Source organism: Ascaphus truei, chromosome 1 (genome assembly GCF_040206685.1).
Source record: "Ascaphus truei isolate aAscTru1 chromosome 1, aAscTru1.hap1, whole genome shotgun sequence".
Lineage (NCBI taxonomy): Eukaryota > Metazoa > Chordata > Amphibia > Anura > Ascaphidae > Ascaphus > Ascaphus truei.
The window spans coordinates 511,966,959-511,993,278 of NC_134483.1; the positions used below are offsets into that span (position 1 = coordinate 511,966,959).

At 42.5% G+C, this 26,320-nt stretch overlaps 1 protein-coding gene across 1 annotated transcript in view; it reads right to left on the minus strand.

The window, feature by feature from the left end:
• Nucleotides 1-25,810, minus strand: part of FAM193A (family with sequence similarity 193 member A) — a 114,075-nt gene extending 88,265 nt beyond the window's left edge. The window contains exon 1 of the mRNA XM_075570786.1: nt 25,318-25,810. Within this exon, the coding sequence (XP_075426901.1) occupies nt 25,318-25,524 (207 nt within the window). The 5' untranslated portion in view covers nt 25,525-25,810. The remainder of the gene's footprint in view (nt 1-25,317) is intronic.
• Nucleotides 25,811-26,320: the final 510 nt, after the last annotated feature.

Here is a 26,320-nt window from a genome sequence, read left to right on the forward strand (position 1 = left end):
TATTCCTCCGCTCTTCGTACATGATTTTCACTAACTACCAAGACTTCTTCACCAGAAGCTACTGCACGAACCATCATTTTCAAGACGAAGTTGATACAGATTTGTATTAAAAAAAAATTTAATTTTTTTTTAATCAGTGCCGAAGAGGGGAAAATGAAGATCACCAAAAACATGCATTTAGAAAGACACACACACTAAAAAAAAAATAAAAAAAAAAAAAAAAACATATTCAAACATTTAACACTGCCGTTTTATATTTTATATGGACATTTTATTTAAGCTGTAGCATTTCTCAGTCATTTGTTCTTCTACAATGTTTTTGCAGTATAAGGATTGTGCATTGAAGCAAGTAAAAACTTTAGTAACAGCCCAGTCAAATTTTATAAAAAAAATTAATTATATATATATATCCTGTTAAAATAAAAGCATAAACTGATAATTAGGTCACACGACCTGTCCGCCTACAATATAGCATTAAAACGTATTTCTGCAATAACCTTCAATGATTGGCTGCCTGGCTGTCAGTAAACCACAAGAAAATATGAATGGAGAATAATGGCAGGAAGGAGAGGGGAATTCCACCTGGCAATTAACAGAAAAGGCTGAAAGCTTCCTTTTCAACATTAAGTACTTAATGAAGCAATGAAAGGGAATTTGCATTGTACTTATGTATATGGCACCAACATTGTACGCAGTACTTTAGAATAAAATACAATGCACAATACAGGGAACTTTCAGGAAAGTGCATAATATATCAAAGTAAACATTGTAAGATAGGAAAGGAGTCCCTGTTCCAAAAAGCTTACAATTCAATGTGTATTCTTCAATTGCAGGTACATGTGTATACCAACAATTTGTGTTGATCTATGTTTAACTAACGCAAGAGTGCACCTTTGTGGATGGTATTCAGATCTTGTAGACTGCAAGCCTGGGCATTTGTTAAATATTTATGCAGACATTAGCTTTGCTGCACATCTCTATCCCAGGTTTGCTTCCCTATACAAGACGGACAGGTTGCATTAACAAACATGTCTAACAAAACACTGCTGTTCCCACTGCCAAAAATGAGTTAATAAAACTGCACGCATAGAACAAAACCTATACAAACTATGGCAGGTATACAGTATTATATACACCGTATATATAAAAAAATAGCTTCATTTATGTACAGCATGTCTCAATGACTGAATACATTCAATCTGTACTGGGAAGATCTTATAGTCAAGTAAGTAAAGGGATCATATGTTGCGTCAATTCTATCTTCTGTCACCAAGAAAATGTGACCAAGGATGCTACATTGGTGAAACTAGCCTCAAACTTCCAAACATAATTAACCTACACAGACACCCAATCACACCATGAAGAAGTGAGATACTGCACTCCAGTGGGACTCCACTTCTCACTGCCAAATCATTGCATAAATGATTTAACAATCCAAGTCCTCAACGGAATATTTAAAAGCACTCAAGAGCGGAAAACATTTCAACTCAAAATGATAATGCTCTGACACTAAAACAAGAGGACATAATGCTGATATGGGGTTTCTTATGCACTGTCAGAATGTTTTGTCATTTTTCTCCCTGCCTTCAATTCAACCCCTTCACACTGCAGATGGATGGTCCTACATGCTCTACATTTTCGCTATCCCTTTCATTCATGTATTACCCCGTATGTAAATTTACCATCCCCTCTTCCAGTCCTTCTCTACCCCATCTGCCTTAGATTATCTTGATTTTTACATGTGTGTTCAACTCATGGAATCTTTTGAAAATTAGTATCGCTGACATGTGAAAGAAAACTCTTGAAAACTTGTCCTAAAATATCAATTGATGGTCCAAATAAAGTATCACCCAATACTGAATACGAATTTAATTTTGTACTGTCACTATGGAAGGAATTCACACAATTTGTGCCTATAGGGTTACCCAAAATACATTTCTTCTCTCCTCCTCCCCCTTCCCTTATGCCAATGAGCAGTCAGTCCTGTAGCATAATCTGCTGGTCCTCCATAAAGTACCAATGTTGTTTTGTTCTGGGGGGAGGAGTTGGAATCTCTGGAAGAGTGATCACTGGCATATCGACTCAGTAATTCAGCTGTAGGGACTCCCATGGATCAAAAAAACTCAACGTTTTAAGGCTATAGTTGCTATAAGTGGTTAGAGATGACAATTTGCGGAGAGTCACATCATCAATTCTGTAGTTTCTATTCCAAAAGTAGCAGTTTATAAGCAGAAAACCAAGTGATATTTATAACCACAAATATATGGGTAATAGGGTTCTAGTGACCATTTAAATACTTGAGGTAAGTAAAGGAGTTACAACAAGGAATACCATGGAGGCAATTGTATAACAAATTTTTAATTAATGCATGTATATTAAAACAGCAGTTCAAGCAATATCCTACATGTGTTTATTTTAATAAATCAGTTCTGTACTATGAGAAAATACTTATGGCATTTAAAAAAAAAAAATAAGTTTTAAAGACATTTTGAATGTTTCGAATGTAGGAAGCATTTCCAAAGTGACAGCCCCTTCCCCTTCTGATAGGCTCTGGCTCTTGAGCCCCGCCCTCTCTCTAGCAGTGAACCAATTATATCTAGTAATTGCCCAGCCAATCATATTCCAGGAACTACATTGCCCAAAATGCTGTGCAAGAACTGAATTAAATAGCCCCGAGCAAGCGATTGATTACATGAGAACAGATCGATCTGCAGCTTCGCTAATCACTTGTCAGGCCGAGTCCATAGAAGGACAGGCCGTGCTGAGGCGTGAGGACGCTCAGCGCTGAGCCCCTGCATCCTCAATGAGGATGCCTTGAGAGGGGGCTCACGCGAGCGTCCGCAGGCGTGCGGAGGCTTTGGAGTTTTCAGCCGAGCGCCAAGCTGTTTTTCAGCGCGCTGTCGGCTGAAAACATCCAATCAGCCTGAAGCAGCGTCAACGTCACGGCGCCGTGACGTCTGTCCGTGACATTGACGTCAGTGCGTCGCGGGCGATTGGCCCAGCGACGTCACTGCCCCGCCTCCAACCACCTCCCCCCGGCTCCCTTCGCGCACGCTGGCTCGCCTGCAAGTCCGTGGAATCGCGCTGACATAAGCAGGCGAGCCTCAGCGTTAGCGCGCCTCCGCTCTCCTCACCCCTCTATGGCCCGGGCCTCAGTGTGCAGATTATATTGATGCACATATTGAATGGGAAAAAATAATCAAAAAAAAAAAAGAGACACAATATTTATATATACACTGGGCGCACAGAAAATATTCTTATGCATCAGAATGCGTTTTTATTTTTCATTAACCGAGCTAGGGGTTCCAACAAAGATTAATCTCAGATATCAGCGTCAACCTGATAAGAAAAAAGTGTCTGGAGTAAAATATGGCCACTTGAGTCTACCTCATTCCTTTGGCCAAAAGAAAGCCACATAATCCCGGGGTGCTGCTGCTTTCTATTGGTGACACCTTGCCGACATATTTGCTTATATTTCCACTAACAAAACGGCTAAGGCTACGGCCCCAGTGCCTGCGAGGCAGGCGGCGCGTGCAGCCGAGTTCCTCGCTTTGCAGAGAGCTGCACGGGGGAAAGACGGGGAGCGTTACAGGGAGTGGCCATGACATCACCCGGCAGGTTCGCCCCCATTGGCTGAACCGCTAGGGGGCGTGGCCTAGCTCTCCGTCACGAGTCCTGCTCTCAATTTTCTTGAGAGCAGGCGTTTGTCTGCGCAGCGGAGCGGCCCCCCCTCGCAGCGGGCCTGGCCACATTGTGGGGCAGCTCGTCCCTGCAGTGTCCACCACAGTGGGCGCTGCAGTAACCAGCGGGGACCTGGCCCAACTCTGAAGCCTGAAGGAGGGGCTACTTCAATTTGGTTATTGTAATGACATTAGACACCACGCATTTAAATTGTGCTGGCTCAGTCGGACCAGACAGCCCATGGTACAGTACCAAGTACGTCATATGCAGAATGGGACCTTAAATCGCCCCTAGCACTCCACCGCCATAACTACAGACCGCAGGGCAAGTCGATGCAGGTCACCTCACCGTCACCCCCAACCTCGGGGCACATTCGCCACTCCGATGCGCAGGACACTTGGCAGGGCTTCCAGCAGGCAGGAAATTTTTAAATTAACCACTGCTGGCGGTGGTTCTGCGCATCGGAGGTGCCCTGCAGCTGGGAGAGGCACTGAGGATGTGCCGTGGCGGCGACAGCGAGGTGACCTGTGATGACTGACCCTGCGATCAGTAGATATGGCGACAGAGCAGCGGTGGCAATTTGGTCGCAGCCAAACATCCTAGACAGCGTCATATGGGCCCTTGAAACGTTAATGCAAAGATGTGCCTATTTTGATTTTTTGGGGGATGATACAAATTTTGTTTACATTGGAGCCTCTGAACAGGGAAATTTGGCAATACATTGCTACTCAACCTCTAGCCCAGCGGTGCGCAAACTGTGGGGCGCGACCCCCAGGGGGGGCGCGAGACTGCCGGTGGGGGGGCGCGGGGTTTACAGAGGCCCCTCGAGCTTCCCGAAGGCACTTAAATTAAGTGCCGGGGGAGCTGCAGGGCCTCTGTAAACCATACTTACCCGTGACTCCGGCGGCTTCCTTCTTGCATCACCATGGCAACGCAGCGTCATTTTCACGTTGCTATGGCAACGTGACGTCATGACGCCAGAGGTCGGGTAATTGGTGGTTAGGGGGGGCGCGGAAGAGAGGGGACCGCCGGCAGGGGGGCGCAGGGAAAAAAAGTTTGCGCCCCCCTGCTCTAGCCTACTGTGTCCTTTTGCTAGAGGCCCAATAAAAATAATGGAGGACGTATACACGAGAACCTATTCCATGCAAACTCTTGGTTAGTACATATGAGGTGGGGAGGCAAGGGGGGGGGGAGTGGTAGAGTAGCTAACGAAAACCAAACTATGGAAAAAAATTGGGTAAATATGAAGTCGCAGTGAAGTTTATACCATATGAATTCATTTGGGATGTGGCAACATCCTATCGCCTTAATAATGTACTCATGTACTAATGTACTTGAGATTTTATTTATTGAGTTTCCGATGGGCGCCTTCTCCAGATAATCAATGAGTGACAACTTCTGACTGCCTGGAAGTAGTTTCCAGGCTGGTTCAGATTCAGACTTGTAGTGCCTGCGAGTACCTGTTGTATTCTTTCTACATTTGTGGGGATCTTATAGCAGCATGCTAGTCTATGGCTAAATGTGCATTGTTACTGTTCTGGATAAATGTGTAGTACTGTTTCCATTCATTAAATATCAAGTAAACGTATTTAACCCATTTTCGAGTCACAGCAGTGTTTGTCACAATTTATCTCCACAAAAAGGAAAATTCCGTGCTCAAGCACATTTCTGTTTGAAGTTCTGCAGGGGTCTCTGGAGCTGAAGCGTTAATTTCAGCTCCGGGGACCCCCTGGTTCCGAAGATACTTACATGCGGAAATATCCTGCGACACGCAGGGCAATAGGAAGCCGTAGCAGATGATGTTTCTATTGGCCCACATACCACCGGAGATTTCAAACCTCAATTGTGTTTCTCATGGGGCACCTTCGGAAGAAATCTCGGAAACTAGGGGTTTCACACTATACAGGGTATTAAAATATTTATTTTCAACTAACTTTAAAAAGGGCAATCAAAAGCTTCTCATTGTAATTAGTTTCCTTTGTCCCTTGAACTTTTGGAGCCCCAGTGATATTCAGTTGGGGCTGACCCCAATGATCTGCAACACCCAATGGACATTTTTCGCTCGTTTCTCTAGGTTAGACACATTTCATACGAGATAACAGGGTGAGTTTTACTGCCTTTTTTCACCTTTGCTTTATCTCTACTCTTATCTTTTAACGGGACTAGTTTTTAAAGTACTTGTCCAGTTTTCTTCATAAGAATGATGTAGAAAAAGCTGAAAACAATTCAGAATTGAGGATTGTATTCATGCTCATCTCACCCAAGTATAGTGTTTAGTCTGTTAAATTGTTCATTTATTTATTACGTGTGGTTGGTACGGTGTTATTTATGAAGTACAATAAAAGAAGAGATTACATTGAAGCCACATTCTCCTTGCTCAAACCAATCTGCGCATGTAAAGGCCGCAGGTATTTTCCTGCAGTGGAAGCACTGTTTGCGGAGAGATAATCAGAAAAGATTGCAGACCTGTCTGAGACATGCAAATGCCCCACAAATGGTATTTTTATTTACTGCACCTAGTACAAACCAAATCTTTTTCATTTGTTTACTTTTTTTCCCATTGACGTCAACAAATCTGTTCAAATCGGATAGGGAAAAAAAGTATTCATCCATAGGCCAGAGTAATAATGGAAGGTACATAAGTTTCTGCGATCTATAGATAGATATAGCAAGAGTTTCCATACGTTTATACTCCAATGAGGACTTCTGGGACAGCTCCGTATGCATTACCCATTCTTGTCGTTTTTTTCTTACAAGAACACTTATTATTTTGATCTAGTTTGGTGTGAAATAGTGGCTCTGTGAGCATATTGTGCACAGTGCCATCATTGTAAAGGGCTTTAAGTTCCACTGGGACAAAAAAAGAACAGCATGAAACAAAGATATTATAAAAGGGAAAACTTGTGAATCAAAAGAATGACGAGATTACCAAAAACAGCCAGTAAGTACCGTATTTGCCCGGTTATTGGACAACCCCCTAACTTCTGTGGTAGCTGGAAAGAGAAAAGGTCTCTGTCGGTTTGAGATTCCTGCCATAAGCAACCATGGCTGCTTCAGGCCCCCAAGGTAGAGCTATACAAGCTAGAGGAAAAGGAAATATACTGATTACTTGTTTCAAAAACGTCTTAAGACTGTTCAGTGTTTTTCAACCTTCTGAGACCTCTGATCTAGAACTGGGCTTTTGGAGCAAAAAACAATCAATTCTACTAAAGTGTTTGACAATGCATTAGTAGTTACTACAACCCATTGTGATCGTACTAGGAAGGAAAGAACTCCAACGGGCAGAAGCACTCTATAAACCCACTGTGACTGTATGGTGAGTAAAGAAATATATAAGTTTATTAGGAGTTATACTCAAAAGGATCAAATAAAATGTACTAGAAGGTGACAGTAAGTATCCAGCACATAAGAGGCTCATAATCACCAAGCGAAAAAAAGGACCCAACTGAAAATGGCGACTTCATGTCCAAATACCTTTATTCATCTCAACATGCATCTGGTATGTACTAGCACATTGATCACCAGGATATCATGATGACCCTTGACAGAGAGAGACGTGTTACTCAATGCACTAAGAGATCTCCAAGATTCCGATTAAAATCAGTAATCAACCCATGGATCTAATTAGCCCACCCCCAGCTGAGCGGGTATGCACTGTGATGCATTAGCAAGCAAAGATATACACCGACAGTAATCCTCTGCTGCACTTTACTGTATATGACTACCTAGACTCAATGAGGTCCATATAAAGTTTACAGTGCTTCTGCCCATGGAAATGCTTTCCTTCTCCCCATTATGATTATTACCATGAGCACCCCCCACATCATCATATCTTAAGGCTGTAGCGAGGTCCCTACATCCCTTCCCTTTGTAGATCATATAACCCAATGGGGCCAGTGGTTCCCTAAAAAGTTGATAACCACTAGAATAACAAGGACAAAAGGAAGTTAAAGTAATGCAGTAACGTAGTACACATACTGCATGCTTCAGTAGCCTTTATCAGGCCCCCTTGTCATTTCTTCTCAGTAGTTGTACATCATCTTGAGATCTCAAAACCTGCACCATTCAAAAAAAATTAAAAAAAGCACCTTTTCTCTTTATTTAAAAGTAGGTAATTACTGATGCAGGTGCTCCTCATGGAAAAATCGCGGCCGCCAGTATTGTCCACTAGGAAGCCTTAATTCCATTTTAAACCCGATTTCAACCCCCGTAATAATCAGTAGACCCCCCAAACCCCTTCGCTGAAATAAGCAGTTAGACACCTGATAACCCTCTGGTTCCAACTATGTTAAAAAAAAAATTACAAATCTCAAATTCCCAGACAGAATCAAAGGAGCAGAGTACTCCAAGCGGAAAAGCTGGTCATTTCAGTATGATCAACCACACAGATGCATATTTGGTGTCTGCATACAGCTAATGAGGAGAGAGAAAAGGCTAGGGCCAGCTACAGTGATAGCTACAGTATGGAAGCTGCAGGGGAAAAGTGCGCGGCTACCCGAGTTCTAAACGTCTTACAGTGAGCTCAACATGGAATAGATATAATTGCAGAAACAGACAATTGATTTATTATGAAGAAAAATGATGTGCCGTGGCACTGAATATGAATCACTCAACACGTATAAATTCTATTATGCCAAAAATCTCATTGATTGTTATAGGAAAGTAAAAGTATGTAGACGCGCCCCCCCCCCCCCTCCTTTATGTACAAATAGTTCATTTGTAAACATTGTGACTCAATACAGGCATACCCCGCATTAATGTACGCAATGGCACCGGTGCATGTATGTAAAGCGAAAATGTACTTAAAGTGAAGCACTCCCTTTTTCCCACTTATTGATGCATGTTCTGTACTGCAATCGTCATATACGTGCATAACTGATGTAAATAACGCATTTGTAACAGGCTCTATAGTCTCCCAGCTTGCATACAGCTTTGGTACAGGTAGGGAGCTGGTATTGCTGTTAAGGACGTGCTGACAGGCGCATGCGTGAGCTGCCGTTTGCCTATTGAGCGATATGTACTTACTCGCGAGTGTACTTAAAGAGAGTGTCCTTAAACCTGGGTATGCCTGTATACAAGTTATTTTCCTTTGCCTTCTCTTTTGTGTGTGACACACACACAGACACACACACAGACACACACACAGACACACAGACACACACACAGACACACACACAGACACACACACAGACACACACACAGACACACACACAGACACACACACAGACACACACGTCTGAAACAGGGGGTCTTCCAAGAGCTGAGCTTCATTTCAGCTCCGGGACCCCTTGCTTCACGAGATTGACCCAAGTAGGGGGTCCCAGTATCTCAGCAAAGTTTAAAGCTCCGACATCACGTGGGCCATTAGGAAGCCGCACCGAATGCTGTCATGTCTTCCTATTGGCCTGCAAGACGTGGGCGCTGGAACGCCGCCATTACATTCCAGCTAGCGAGCCAGAGTGGAGTAAGTATCTCCGGAAGCAGGCTTTCCCCAGAACTGTAATTCATTCGGGTCAGCTCCGGAGACGACCTGCTTCACTCCTATGTAAAGAAAATAAAAAGGGGGGAAATAAAGTCTCGCCTGGATTGCTGCTTTAAGCAAGCTACTGTTTTTTGTGTACATTAGAAAGCTATCCACGTCAATGTTGGTGAGGATTGTTACAACATGCAGTATGCCACCAGAGTCAACAATGAAGCCTTCTACATTTGTATGTGGACACAAAATCGCCATAAAAAAGAAAAACAAAAAAACAATCCAAGCAGTTTTTTTTCTTCATTTTTTTTAATACGTTTGAAGCAGGAGGTCTCTGGAGCTAAACCCCCATTAATTTCAGCTCCTGTGACCTCCTGCTTCCAGAGATACCTCCGAAGGGGGTGCTAGTATCTCTGCAGTTTTCTGCCCATTTTCAGCTTCCTCGTGAACCCTGGAGTGGCTACCAGCATCCACTATGGAGGTAAGTACCTATCAAAAGCAGGGGGTCCCTAGAGCTGAAATGAATGGGGTTCAGCTCCAGAGACACCTCCCCCCCCGCCCCCCAGCTTCAATCCTGTATTTAAAAAAATATATATTTTTTAAAAACAACGACTGAGACTGCCTCTAAACGGGGCATCTCCTCTTGCATTTAATAAAACAAAAAAATTGTGCAACAGTTCCGTGTCTTTATGGCAATACAATTATTTAAGCTTACGATCGATCCGCTCTCGTGATCCCTTGGGAAGAGGCATAGCTTCCTAAACAGTTGCTATAGCAACTAAAGGAAGCTTATTACAAAAAAAATAATTTCAAATGGGCAGAATTGAAAAAAATGCAGCATTATCAAATACACAATTTATTAAAAATAAAAAACTTTGGAATACATAGGAATTTGAATTAAACGCTGCATTAAGGTATTTTATACACAATCCAATTAATCTATAATCGATCCGTGATATCGAGTCGACATTCTCCTGCCTACTCTTAAAACCAAATAGGTCAAGCAGTTCATGCATTTCTACAGAAACAGTTTGCAGTGGTAGATTTGAAATAACCTTGGTATACCCATGTACCACAAAAAACAATCCATTGTATAACAAGCACATCAACCATGTTGCCATATATTTTCTAATTTTCCGAAGCACATTTTTACAATTGAGCTGCATACCCTCAGCATACTGGGACCAAATGGCCAATATAAGCAGGTTACCCTAATGTTGCTACTGTTGTCATGTTATCTGCACACTAGATAGTATGCTATGGAATGCTGCGAAACAGGAAAGAGGAAGTCTCCAGGAGGGAGACCAAAAGAAAGAAGGTGCTCATTTTAATAATTTCAAAAGATCCTCCGAAAGAGGAAAGAAAATATATCCCAGGCTGGAAAAATATCACCAACATTCACCTGTCCAGGTAAAAAGGTCACTTGTCTTCTCCCCCCCCACTCATTTCCTTACAGATCACTCCCACTTCATCCCTGATGAAGGTGCATGTGCACCGAAATATTGGATGCAACTCTAACTCTTTAGGCCTTGAATATACCGGCGGTGCCCGCGGGCGCGCTCCCTCAGGGAGCATCGGGGGACGACAATGAGACGTGGCCATGACATCACGTGAGCGGTTCGGCCAATGTGATGCAGCCGCTGAGGGAAATCAATTTCCCAGATATGCTCTAAATTCGCGCGCTTGGCCGTCTCGGTCGCGCGCACTTAGTGCGTGCTCACTGGAAAAAATGGATTTGTGTTGGCGGTGTCGCATGCCCGGCCGCTGTGGGTACAAGCACGGCCTTAGTCATTAAATTACCTATTTTGCTACATTGTGATTTTTCCATCCGTCCGGGGTGTTTGGCTCCCTTTTGCATATTTCTACACTTTGACTATGATTTCTTGCTTCTAGCACCCAGTTTTCCATTTTCCTTTACCATAGACCTGTGGTTAGGGGCATCCCAAGTTGCTTGACCTGATTCTCCTCTCTTTATGTTAACTAAAGCACTCATGTCAATTTTAATCTGCAAAAGCTAACCAATGTATCGGACTGAACAAATATATGAATTAGCTGAAACCGCCGTGCCCCCTCTACCCCCACCCCTCGCCCCCATTTCAATAGTTATAACAAACCTCTATTATTGATCCTCTAAACTCTACCCAATTAGATGCAAAGAAAAATAGGTGACACTTTGCTCCTAACAAAAGAATGATCAGAAAGAAATAGTCAGGTTTTCCGTTATCCATGTAATTAATTTGAACAGTAAGTATTCCTGCACAATAATTACAGATTTGATGTGAATATATTAAAATATATATATATATATATATATATATATATATATATATATATATATATATATATATATATATATATAAAAATATATAAATATATATATCTATTAATATATCTATTTATATATAATATATTAATAGATATATATCTATTAATATATATATATTAATATATATCAGGAATTTTTTTCTTTAAGCACCCCATCAAAATGTCAATGCGAGTTCTTTAAAAAAATAATCAAATAATTATAATATAATTGTTTGTTCTTGCATAGCGCTGCTAGTTTTACGTAGCGCATAACAGACATTTTGCAGACACATTCCCTGCCCTGTAGAGCTTACAAGCTGTGTTTTTTTCGTGCCTGAGGCACAGGGAGAACCATGTTCTCCTGCTTCAAACTCAGCGCTAGAGTCAGTGTCTTCACTCACTGAGCCACTCCTTCAGCGGCTGTAACACCACCACAGAAAACAACTGGTTACATGTTTTCAGCAAACATTAAAGGCCTAGTACCCCTAAATAACATTCGTTATTATTGCAATGGAGGGAGAGCGCTGCTGAGCGCTTTCTCTACCACTTCACAGGCATTTCATTATTTAACATGTTCTTTCCAAATTTGCGAATCTAGGCACAAAATCACAAATGCAAAGAGATATAGAAACAAAGATACAAAGTATAGTATTTATTGCACTTATTAGGAGTTAAAGATTCATACATTGTTTCATCGGGTAACAGTTGCAAAGTTGTGCTGATGAAGACTGAGTTATAAAGCAGTTTTTAGAAATTTAAATGAAAAATATTTCTCCACAAAGAACTGCAAGATATTTCCAGAGTAACGTGTGTAATCAGGGATCAGGACGAAAAAGGTTATGCAAATAATACTTGTACCTGAATGCCTGACGTCCTTTAGGGCAGTTCTATAGAGGGCGCGCTTGCGGCAGTTATAGTTGGCAGTGGTTAGTCAGCCTTCCAATAAGACCGCGCGCACGGCAGTAAGCGTGGAGCCAGCCGATGAGGCAGAAGACAGGAAAAATAAAGATTTTGCGTGTGTGTGTGTATATAATGTTAATAATTTATTCTTGCCAATATTTATTTATTTTAAACGAGACACACACACACCTTATATGTACTGTGTCAACGGCCTGATCACAACAACAACAAAAAAGTTACTTATATTTCATTTTTTCGGCTTTCGACAAAAAGGTTTATATCCTGATTTGGGAGTATAATGTGTAGTGCTAAGAACCGTGTACAGGCATGGTAATAATGGAATAATGATGGTGAATCCTGTGTGAGGTCTGGGATGTAATCTTGATTGTAGGGGGTACTGGGTGTGGTCTAACTGCTGACCTGTCGCTGTGGTAAACAATATGTGGGTCGCACAATTAGAGCTTTAAAAACAAGAATTATGGAACATGTGCGACTCAGAGAGGGGTGACCTGACTCATCCAGTGTGAAATCATTTTTCCTGTTGTAGCTCTGGAGGTATGGGGGCCTTTTCCTTTTCAGGAATAGAACATGTACCACAGTCCACCAGAGGCGACAACATGCTTTAGAGCCGGGAACTATATTGGATATTCACCATAAAGACGAGAGCATTTGGGTTGAACTCAGATTGGGACCTGGGTCCTTTTTTAGAGAACTAAGTCTATATGTATGGATCTTAGTCATTCACATGTTCATCGTGATTCCACACATACATATATGGGTACTCTCGGATTTATTTTGTGAGATTTAGATTCACATATAGGATCAACCTATCCAACATTTCCCTGTCTTGTGTGTATTGATTTGCTCTTCCTTTTCCTTCCTTAAATCATGTTGTTGTATTTGGTATACTTCCATCATTCCACACTATCCGCTTTCTAATCTAAATCCTCAATATTTCAAAAAATAAAAATAAAACGACCTATAGAAGTTTATAAATAGGATCTAAAATCTAGAATTGTCCCTTAGGGATTCCTCGTATGAGAGACTCTCCCTCTCCTCCCTCGGGCCGCGCTCACTTTTTTTTGAAAAAGTCCTGGCTTGGACGAAACGCGTAAGAGTGTTCATGCTGTTGTACATTGCTGGTTACTAATAAACTTTTTTATATTCATACAACTGGCTGAGTGAAGGTGCTGTGAACCTCGGAAGCAATCTCTATTTTTTTTTAAAGTTAGCCATCTATCCATAAACTCGTGAAAAGTCTAAAAACCAAGAGGAGCGCAGGCCTTGAATTTACCTTCTTAACTGTAAACATGAATGCCTTCTGCAGTTATTGTTAGCAATGGAGTCATGGTAGACTCCCACAGCTGCAATATGAATCTTTAATGGCCTGAGAACTTGGTCAAAACCTTCTTGTAAATATTCCCAAATTCTAGGATTATTATAAGGATCCAATCCCTTTACTAGTCAGGAAAAATAGGCCCTCCATTAGAAACGTGGAAAGTTTTTGCCTAAACTCGCGAACCAGACAAAATTTTCCGTTCAAACTATTAAAAAACAAACTTTAAGAAAAAAAAATATATATTTGTAAAGAGTATATCAGGGTAGCCGCGCGTGTCACAGACACCCTGCTCCACACACGGTCAGAAAATCAAAATAGAAGCAGTCCTGGAGCACAGAGACTTGCTACTTCTCCAGTGTAGCCCCTAGGGATAGGTTGGCTGCTGCCTGTAGCAGTAGTGACAATTCAATGCTGTAGAATACATACTGTAGGTGAGACAGGTCCAATTGGCACCCAGACTATAATAAACCTGGAGGTTGCTTTCTTTTGTGATTATAACATTGTGTGGATTACCTGGTGAGACAATCCAGAACTTTCCATTTTTAAATAGTCATTCCTGGGAAAGTGGGAACCGGCTGAAGAACCAAGCCTTGTGAAAAGTAGGTCATATACCACTAGACAGACATTGCCCCAAGGTTTGCAAATTGTTCTAGGACATTTGGTCACGGCAGTTTCCCAACAACCAAATGACTGCCAGCGTTTAACTGAAAGAGACATCTCTGCAAGGACACTCAGCCGCCAAGGTAAGGCCTCGGCCATGTTTACTGCTTGCTGGCGGAAGCGTGCTGACGCGCGCTCCCACTCAGCACTGAGCCCCTACAGCTGCAATTAGAGCGGCTTTAGTAGGGGCTCGCCAGCGCTTCCGCGCGGAAGCGCAGGTCTTAGGGGAATTTAAAATTCCCCCGCTTGCCGGTGCGACAGGCCGGTCACGTGAGCGGTTCGCCCAATGAGGGCGAACCAGCTCCGTGACGTTACTGGCCCGCCCCCGGCCAGTGACGCGCCGCCCCCGTCCCGCCCCCTGACGGTCTGTCCCCCTTTTGCCCCGATCCCTGTCTCCCTTCTGCCCCGATCCATGTCTCCCTTCTGCCCCGATCCATGTCTCCCTTCTGCCCCGATCCATGTCTCCTGTGTGTGCATGTGTGTGTATGTGTATGCATGTGTGTATGCATGTGTGTGTGTGTGTGCGTGCATGCGTGCGTGTATGTGTATGCATGTGTGTATGCATGTGTGTGTGTGTGTGCGTGCATGCGTGTGCGTGCATGCGTGTGTGTATGTGTATGCATGTGTGTATGCATGTGTGTGTATATGCATGTGTGTGTGTGTGTGTGTGTGTGTGTGTGTGTGTGTGTGTGCGTGCGTGCATGTATTGTGTGTGTGTATGTGTATGCGTGTGTGTATATGCATGTGTATGTGTGTATGTGTATGCATGTGTGTGTGCCTGTGTATGCGTGTGTGTGTGCCTGTGTGTGCGTGTGAATATATTTATCAAAGTTGCACAATGTTAATAATTTATTCTCACAACATGTCTTTTTTTTTCATTTTTAAAATATTATATAATACACACACACACACACACACACACACACACACACACACGTTCCCCAGTCACACACAAACACACAGACCACTTCAAAGTGACACACACACACACTGACAGCTACCAAGTGACACACACACACACACACACACACAGTGATACCCGCCTCCCAAGCGCGCTTGCTGTCTCCTCTGTCAGGACAGCAAAAAGCTCCTGGTAGAGCGAGCGGCAGCAAGCGAGAGCGAGCAGCAGCACCTAGGCGCTTACTATGTCCCAGGCCTAAGTCCCCAAACCTTACCCTAAAAAACGCTAATCTGAAACCCTGAATACCAATTCTACCCCTTATGCGTAAAACCTCTTACCTCTAAAGTTAAACCCCTACCCTAAAATTGACCTCATCGTAGAAACCCCACTGACATTGCAAAAGCATTCAATGATTACTTTGTGGGGTGTGCCACTAACTTATTAGCGAAACTTAGCCCAAACCACAAACCTGAATCTCATCCTGGGAGTACCCACATAGCCCCACCCCCTCCCAACACTGCCCACAATTATCAATTTGGCCCAGTATCTGAAGAGATTACACAAGCGCTCCTCAAATTAAAACTAAGCAGCCAATGTGGACCTGACTTACTACAATCTAGGTTCCAATGACTTGGTGCCCCAGCCATTGCCAAACCAATTTCTTCCATAGTCAACTCTATCCTGTCTGCAGGACATATCCCCAAGACCTGGAAAACTGCCAGAGTTGTTCCAATCTTCAAAAGTGGGGACAAAAACACTGTCTCAAACTACAGGCCAATCTCCCTTCTCCCAATACTATCCAAAGTCATGGAAAAATGTGTCCACTCCCAATTAAGCAATTTCTATACCAAGACAAATTTCCCTAGCCAATTCCAATCTGGCTTTCGCCCCAAACACTCCACCGTAACTACCCTGCTAAAAGTTTGCAATGAAATCAAGTGTGGAATGGAACAACTCACTGGTGCAATATTCCTAGATTTTGCATAGGCTTTTGATACAGTTGATCATGTTAACCTGCTTAACAAACTCCAGAGCTCTGGAATAGGGAAGCATGCTTTAAACTGGTTTCAGTCCTACCCATCAGGTAGATCCCAACATGTGGCCATCTCAGGCTCCAACTCCAACCCCCTGGATATCACCTGTGGTATCCCGCAAGGCTCTGTTCTGGGGCCCCTACTCTTTTCAGTGTTCATTAATGATCTTCCCACAGCTTGTAAGGAAGCCTCAATACACATGTATGCAGATGACACAATCCTATATGCACATAGCCATAGCCTCTCTGACCTTCAACACATACTTCAGTCTGACTTTTTGAGACTCGAAAACTGGATTTCCCAAAACAAACTGTTTTTAAACACTGACAAGACTGTAACAATGGTATTCGGGACCAAGACTAAATTTTTAAAGCTGCCAGCGACTGAGCTCCAGATTAGAACCAACGCTAACACCACCCTAACCCCTGTCACTAGTTTTAAATACCTGGGCATATGGTTTGAGTCCCACTTAACATTCGGGATGCACATTGATACCCTGACAACCAAGACCTATGCCAAACTAGGGGTACTTTACAGGAACAAATCCTCCCTAAGTCTCCTGGTCAGAAAGCGTATCGCACAGCAGATGCCAATGCCAATTATTGACTATGGAGACATAGTATATGGCTCGGCACCTTAAACCCACCTTGGCAAACTTGACACCGTCTACAATTCAATTTGTCGTTTTGTTCTCCAATGCAACTACAACACACATCACTGAGAAATGCTCAAAGAACTAGATTGGTCATCACTAGAGTATAGGCACAAAGTTCACCTTTCCTGTCTTGCCTTCAAATACTTTCTGGGCAAGCTACCAAGCTACCTGAACAAGCTCCTCATCGCTACCACACGCAGCACCTATCACCTGAGATCAGACTCCAAAAGACTGTTCATGGTCCCAAGGCTCAACAAAGTATTCGGCCGTTCCTCCTTCTCTTACCGTGCACCCCAAAACTGGAACAACCTACCAGAGACTCACATCCACCACCAGTCTAAGTTCTTTCAAATCTAAGGCTGTCTCACATTTTAATCTGGTCTGTAACTGTTACATTCGCCCATAAATTATTTTCTTTAACTGTGCATGCAATGTCTTGTATATAATGTATACTGTGTTCATTTATGTAACTGTATTTGTAACCATGCATTATTTGTCTTAACTCTGTGCCCAGGACACTTGAAAACCAGAGGTAACTCAATGTATTACTTCCTGGTAAAATATTTTATAAATAAATAAACGCCCAGCGGCGGACAGTCCTTCTGCAGCCAAACGCCAGAGGGAGAACACAGACTGCTGCGACCAAATGTTCCATGTCACTGCAAATTATGTTATCCAAGGTCAAACTGGAGCTATAACCATTACTTCTGCTACGTCCTCTCATCTGCTCTATGATTGTCAGTATTACCAGTATCAAGAGAATAAATGTAGGCCAGTGGATAATTCCATGGGATGAACATCTCATGAAACAACTGTGTTTTCAAACAAAAATTTTTAGCAAAGAGGTTGGAACCATGCCATAAGAGGTCTTTGGGCAACCACATCTCGTAACTGGAGAACCACCATCATCTTCAGAAAACATTCACACACATGAATCATATAGAGACTTTAACTCGCTGATGTATTAAATCTCCCTTGAATATGAACTGCAGACACACTATATTCAACTCTGCTCATCGAAGGATCTTGGATACCTCCCATACCCTCATCTTGTACTTCCGCTCATTAAGGTAGGCTACTGGAATCTTTGCATTGCCGGATTAAATTCTCAAACGTTTATTAACAACTATAACAATGGTTTTATGGCATAAAATACTGCTGTGATCTTCAGGATGTTTATAGGAAGAGTCTCAAGGATACAAAATCCATGGCTTTAGGTAACCGCTCAAGACGACTTGTACAATTCTTGAACATGGATATTTTCTTTGAGTGCAAGATGTCTTGCCTTTTCCAATTTGCATATGGCCTCTCTTGGAAATGACATTCTTCCTTCTCTGGTACGGAAAACAGTGCACAAGAACTGTATCCTCTGGTTTGGTTGTAACATGCTTTTTCTAAATTTATAATCCATCCACAATCCCGGAGAATGCCAAAGTCCTGATTTACTTAATGAACGGCTTGTGTTTCTGATCTTTCCAGGATGAGTACATTGTCTTTATACAGCAGAATAAAAATACCTTGCTGTCTGATTAAGCACATCAAAACTGAAAGAACCTAAAAGTTCCTTTAAAATGGTCACAAATTTTTTTTTTTAAAAAGGGAGAAAAGCTGAAAACTGGACGTGCCTGTTCAGCACACCAAACCCGAGAAACTAGTGGAGAGTCCTCAAAGGAATGTTAAAACACGCATCCTTGAAGATAAAATGTCCCATCTCCAAAACACATTATAGGAATCAATTATTCCACCTGGAATGTGTCTTGCTCAACAATTTGTTCACATATTTCAAGTCCAGGACTGGCCGGAATTTTTCCAATTTGGGCAACACGAAAAGTTTCCAGTATATTCCCTTTCACGTCTAGGATTCCGAAACACTGTTTATTATTCTTTGCGACAAGAACTTGTGTATCGAGTCCAGTAAATCCTACGCCTTGGTGGGATCCTTCGGCAATCAGCATGTTAGAAAACAAATCTCTTACTTCAACTTTCCTGAATTTCCAAGCATAGTCTATCTGATTTGACAAACCTACACATTAGTTGTGATCTCAACCCAACACTCCTTGCATTTAGAAATCCTTCCCCCTACAAGTTGAATTTCCAAGAGGGGATAAGCCTTCCTTCAGAATGAGGGATTAATTGATAAATGTATTAATGGGTCCCTGCTTACCCCATTCCTCTACCCGAGGAAGACCAAACTGGCGTGAGGATTGTATGCCAGGTTTGTAGCTCCTACCGTCTCGAACTGAGTTCCTATCAAAACTATAGGCGCCTGATGTTTTAGATCTCTTCGAGGAAAGTGCCAGTCGGGTGGCTCCAACAACAGACTACAGAGCACATCCGTCTTCACCACAAAAGGTAGGAGCAAGAGTCCCTAATATGCATCCTCAGTACAGGGTAGGACAAACAGAACAGAGAATGGAGGAAAGAGAATATATACTTTAGTCGGTCAGTGTTGTCCTACCCTACCTGGGAGGAAACAAACTCCCCGTGTGTATGGTTATGTATGCATGCATGCACGCACATTAATGTACATAGAGCTTCACAGTCGTAATACATGTGACAATTAAATAAACAAATAAAATAAAACACACATAATGGGAAGAAGTGCTTCAGACATAAGTGACACATAGGAGTCCCTGCCCCAAAAAGCACAAAAGCTAATTGGTAAGTAGGAGGTGTTCTGTTAAGTGTGTCTGCAAGGGGTCAAGGACGCTGTAGGAGGTGTAAAGTATCAGCCCCAGAGCTACTCATATGCATCGATAAGGAGGTGTGTTTTAAGATGGGTCTTAAAAAGGTGGATAGAGAGGGTGCTAGTCGGATATTGAGGGGAAGGGCATCCCAGAGGTGTGGGGCAGTCAGTGAGAACGGTTTAAAGCAGGAGAGGGCTTTAGACACAAAAGGGGGTAGAGCGAAGACATCCTGGGGAAAAGAAGGTACTGGGAACCAAGTATGTTTGTTGTAGACAGAAAATGTACCACTTTACCAATAAATACATATGATGGTAATACAGCGTCCCTAACGCTGTGAAGAACTTTTACAATGAAATCAAAGTGAAATAGAAATATCTGCTAAAAAAAGGGTGCATCCTACGCATTATCACAACAACAAAAAAAAGAAGAAAAAAAAGGTTAGTGGCATAAATTAAAACCAAAAAGGTGAGTAAATACATTTAACATCTGAAAGCATAGTGCAACATAAATGAATAGGCAACTGCATGTCTCACAACTGTGACCTGTTGAAGACAATATACATCTCATACATACATTAAATTAACACTTTAATTGCCAAGGGTGCGGTGCATACATTGCAATGCAGGCTTTTTTTTGCCACTGCCGTGTTAAGGACCATAGTTTGCATGCAAGTTGGCCACCAATACCAAGTGCAAACAGTGAACGGAGCATCTCAACACAGATCATCTTTAGACTTGTGTTTGTTTAATTCTTTTGAGACCTCCCACATAGCATATAAAATGTAGTGTCCTACCCATTGTAGCCTTGACTAGCATTAATTCAGAAAGCCCTAGTGTCTATCCAGGGATCATCAATTCCCCAACAGGTGCAGAGAATCATCAACATGCTAAAGCGTTGTGGGGGGGGGGGGGGAGGAATGTATTCCCTGTGTTAAAGCAGGAAATGGTGTGGAAACCATTCATTACTAGTATTAACCAGCCTTTATTTTGCCCATCAACAAATTCCTTCAATGCCTGGGAAATAATTAAAATATTTTCAAGCAATGGAGCTGCAGAGACAACTATCTCCATGCTGTTTTTAATCTTTACACAAAAAAAAAAAAACTTGACTCCCATGTATTATGATTTATTTGTAAAGCACTGACATATTCCGCAGCGCAGTACAATGGGGGTAAAGAGTTATGCATATTACATAAACAGAATGACCTACCAAATAGGGACAACCGAGCGCAAACAGATACAGAAGGTAACAAGGGCTCTGTTCAAGAGAGCTTACACTCTACATACACTGGTTATCCAAGGATCCCTCCCATTCAGCAAAAAGATCTTCAATGATACTTTTGCCACCTACTCCTTACCATGCTTTCACCACGTTTCTCTCTCACCCCCACATAAAAGCTACCACATTTCCCATGAATACAGACAGATACTGGATAAAGTACAATACTGTTCATTGTTTCAAGCTTAACTTTATCATATCTCCAACAGACACATCATAGCTATTCAGAACCCCTTTCAAGCTTACGGTATTACTTCCAATCAACAGTCAACTATTCTCACGAGTTCTGTACCACCCAACGGTGCCTCGTATGTATATATCCAGCACATTGTTTTAACCTCCTGGGTTTTGATCACTGCCACAGTCATTTCAGTGGCCATACACATATGTACTACAACTTTATGCATGTCACTTCTTTTGCATTGTCTTACATAATTGTATTATGTGATGAAATGCACCGTTCAGCAGCTATATTGCCTTAAAAGCAATAAACCCAATCAATATCCTACGTGTGATTTTTTTTTTATAAAATCAGTTCTGTATGTACTATGAGAAAGTACGTGTAGCATTTTTTTTTAGACAACTCTAAACTACATTTCTAATGTATTATAATATAACAAGCATTTTTTGTTTCTCTAGCAACCATTTACAACGTTACATCCCCTTCCTTTTCTGAAAGGGCTCTCGAACACTAATTTGAGCCCAGCCCTCTCTCTAACAGTGCACCAATTGTATCTAGTGACTGCCTGGTCACATGACCTTCCCCACAGATAGTTGTCATATTAAAGCTGCAGTTCAAGCTGCCGTTTTAAAAATATATATATATATTTTTCCCCCATTCAATATGTGCATCAATACAATCTGCACACTGACAAGTGATTAGCTAAACTGCAGATCGATCTGTTCTCCTGTAATCCATCGCTTGTTCAGGGTTATTTAATTCAGTTCTTCCACAGCATTTTGGGCAATGTAATCCTGGAATATGATTGACTGGGCAGTTACTAGATACAATTGGTTCACTGCCAGAGAGAGGGTTGGGCTCAATAGCCAGAGCCTATCAGAAGGGGCTGTCACTTTGGAAATGCTTTCCACATTAGAAACATTAAAAATTTCTTTAAAACATTTTTTTTAATTTAAATACTACAAGTATTTTCTCAGAGTACAGAACTGATCTATATTAAAAAAAAAATACAAAAAAAAAAACACGTAGGATATTGCTTGAACTGCTGCTTTAATATGCAAATGCTTTACACCGACTGCAGAATATTCCTCTGCAGCAATTTAGTGAACCCCCAAGCCAAATCTTTGCCGATCGATCACAGGAGAACGGATCGATTGGCAACTTAGCTAATTACGTATTGTGTGGATTGTATTGATGCACATATTAAAGGGAAAAATGAAGTAAAAAACAGCAGCTTGGACTGCTGCTTTAAGCTCCTCCATGAACACAAGAACATTGGGGGAAAGAAGTCTCGCGGAGGTAAACATGTATGTGTTGTCAACACAATAAGTAAAAATAAAAAAAGTGAGAAACAGGGAAACCCTACAGAAAAAGGTAAAGCAGAGCTCTACTCAAGAGTTTTGTAGGGAAAAAAAATTAATAGAAAGACCGAATGTATTTCATGAACAGTTGAGTGTACAACGCTTCAGGCCCAACATGGACCTTTCATCAGGAAAAGCTCCTCTAACATTGGATGGATTCAAAACCTGACTATGCCTAGCTAGAAGTCATGTATTTTGTGGTTTTCGTCTAGTGCATAATTAAGATCATAAAACAATTAAAATATGCAAAAGTGTGGACTTCTACTGAAACATTCACATTGCAGGGCTTCCCCTCTCATGCAGTTTACATTTACCTAGAGAGCCAAACCCAATATTAATGGTATTTTACCCCTGAACCCCAAGCCTTGTTTCTACTTTATCATTTTAAATACTGACTTTCAGCACTATGTAACAAAGCAAAGTGATGCCTCTTCCCAAGGCAACCTCTATGAGTGCTTGGGGTCTAGCATAATGACTCCCTCATACAGTATGTACATCTCATGTGCACAGCTACATCTAAATTCCTATTTTACAGAAAATGTAATTGTCACTAACTTTAATTGCACAACAAACTAATTTGTTGGACATTTAAAATTTGCATTGTTAAGCAAGATCTCAACTACAAATAGAGGTTTCTTTTTAAGTCTGACAAAGCATTGATTCTCTGATTAAAGGTGAAAGATGCACGTGAAACTCATACATTGGGGACAAGTTGTCAATTGCCCATCATGTAGTGCACATAAAATACATATAATTAAGAAACAAAAAACAATGTATTTACCTTAACATAATATACGCATTATATCCCTGTTTTACCACACCATATTGGCTAACATGAATGAAAATCAGGAAAGTCTCTGCTCCAAAACATCTTATAGGACTGCTCTGACAGCAGCTGAGCAATCAAAGCATTGACACTGTATCTACATAGATATTACATAATCTAGACAGCATATAAAAAACGGAGAACATATGTTTGACATTCAAATAAAGCGCTCAACCTAAATTGTTAATAGATTTAGGTATTTTAGACTGTTGCAAATCAGTTTAAATGACACTACATGAACACAGAACCATTAGATGGCTATATATGATGCTACACCACAATTTTTCACAGGATCACCTGGATGGGCACCAAACACTTCTGTCCACTTGAGCGATTAAACGGGATAGCACATTAGGATGGCTAAAGACAATTGACCACAAAAATGAATTTCATGAACTGGGTGTTAGTTCTAAAACCTTTGTCCCTGTGACGGAACATTCATGGTTAAGCTACCATGAGCTAAACAAGAGATGTCTGAGACTACATTCCATACACGGGATGAAAATCTCTGATTTTGCAGAACAAGCTACTTATTACTTGCTTTTACTGCGAGTTACATGATGACAGATATCAGGTGGGAGACATACAAAATAGATATCCCCAAATAAAAATAATTAAAAAAAAAAAATAGCCTCCTGGTGCTCCTCCAACCTGTCACAGAAATCACTTACTGTGAGATCCATAGATCTTAGACTGGGATTCGTTAATCACAGACGTTGGGTATCACCCCCTAACCTGGCGTTAACTTTTATTGGCTTGAATGGCAGTTCATGCCAGATCGGGATACCCCGAATAAGAGAAGTTTGATGTGTCTGCCTCATAATCTCACTTACCAGAAATAAGTGACATTTGGGGGAGGATGGGGGGCGGCTGAAGTGATAGACAGAATACATCTCACTTTAATTATCCAAACTGCTTTGGGCCCAGTGATGACATTGCTATGCAGATGTTATAGTCTACAGGTTTAAATTGTATTGTTTTTGTACCAAAACGGTCTATTTATTTTTCAGAATAATTAAGACTACGTCCCTTAAAAGCCATACCTTTACTGAAAGTGTATCGGATACTGCTGATTTAAAAAAAAAAAAATAAGTCAGGGTGAACAAAATATGTAACTGCCGATTTCTTTGCATCAAAAATTGCCATTAACATTGTTACCCTATTAGTGAACGAAGAAGACGTGAACAATGTGCACATACAGTATACAGCCCCAGCCACAACTGACATGCTCCCAAATTTGTGAGCTTTGCAGGATGAAATTATTACATTGAAACAGAAAGTACCTGTCTAAAGACACTTATAAAAACAGATCAGGTCGTGAATATAAAGTACCCTACAATGGCAAGTGGACGATAAACGAGGTAGATTTGAAAGACTTTTTAATCTACAGCACCAACCGAAGCTGTCAAGATCCAGTGATCCCAAATGGGATGCGGGGCGATCAAAATAAAAACAGTCATGTGATTACACACACGATTCAAGAGTATGGAAAGCTCATCTGGAAACAAGGAGTGGTGACAATCAAAGCAAACTGATGTGGTCCAAAAAAGGGGACCCAAACACTGACTGAGGGACACATGACAAAGCTGAACCTACTGTCCCAGCGCAGGCTGTCAGGACCCCCCCTCACAAATGAGTAACATTAGGATATTCTTCCCAGCGCAAAGTGAATATATCCACTCACACCCACTGAGATCGATCCATCCCTAGACCTCAAAGGCGAGGGGAGTGGGGAGGGTACCACTGCCACATCCCTGGGAGAGGAGGGAAGGGTCCCCCTGCCACATCCCTGGGAAGGGGGGGTGGGTCCCCCTGCCACATCCCACAAAGTGGGGGGTGCCCCCCCCCCCGACATCCCAGGGAGGGGGGGAGGGTGCCAAATCCCTGGAAACATCACCTCAGGGAGAAGGCAGTGGGACCTGCAGGGTTTTATTAGGCCTCGGCCCAGGGCTCTCGTCTCCCTGAAGCGACTTGAACCGGGTGTCAACACACTAGCAACAACACACACCCCTGGGGGGGGGGAGGGGGCACACATACCTCTCCTTGTAATCCGCCGGCCCCTGGCGGGTTGGAGGTGCCGTTGCTGGCCGGGTTGGGGAGCAGGCCTCCTCCTCCTCCGTTGCTGCCTGCGTTGTGCTGTCCCCTGAAGGCTGCGGCCTTGACGTCTCCAGAGCAGGCGCCGCTGCCTCCCCCCCGCTTGTTCTTCCTCCGCTTCGCCCCTCTCTTGGCGTCGGCCGGGCTCATCTCCACGCAACCACCTGCCGCCACCGAGCTGCCCGGGGGAGGGAGGTGAAGCCGTCAGGAGAGGGGGGAGAGAGAAAGCCGACGAGGGACCGGGCGGCCGCGGCAGGGTGAGGGTTTCCCAGCCACACACACACCACAGTAATAACACGCCGCCACGCGGGCTTATTACCAAGAGTACTAATGATAATTAATAATAATAACCGCGAACGGGCGGCGGAGACACGCAATACCCGACCAGCGCCGAGCGGAGTTACAGTCCAATATGGCGGACACAAGGGGAAAGAGATTCCCGTCTTTACGTCGCGACGCGTTGACGTCAACCTGCTCATTTACCTCGGCACGGCGGGAATCACGTTGAAGACCCGCAGTCTCTGTAGTGCAGAACTACAACTCCCAGCAGGCACCAGGTAGCCGGGACAGGGGCGTGTTACCTTAAGATAGACAAGTCACGGGAGCGAAAGTGACTCTGGGATGTGTAGTTTTTGGACGGTGGTAGGGATGTGTGTGACTTGGTAGTGCTCAGGAAAGAGAGAGATGGTTGCAATGTAAAGTTAGAGGGGCACTGATTTGAAATTAGATCAGCCATCATACAAATGCATGTGGCACACAGGGCCTTCCTGAGGCCCAGAACTAGAGCTTCCAAGTTCCATCCCCGCTATCTCCCCTACCTCCCACATCACCACCTGGTTGTGTAATATGTCTGTGTTATCAGTTGTGCTTAGTAAATATCGTTATACCATATCCTGGTGTGTGTAACAGGTTTATCCGACACTGTTAGGATCCCACGCAGGTGGAG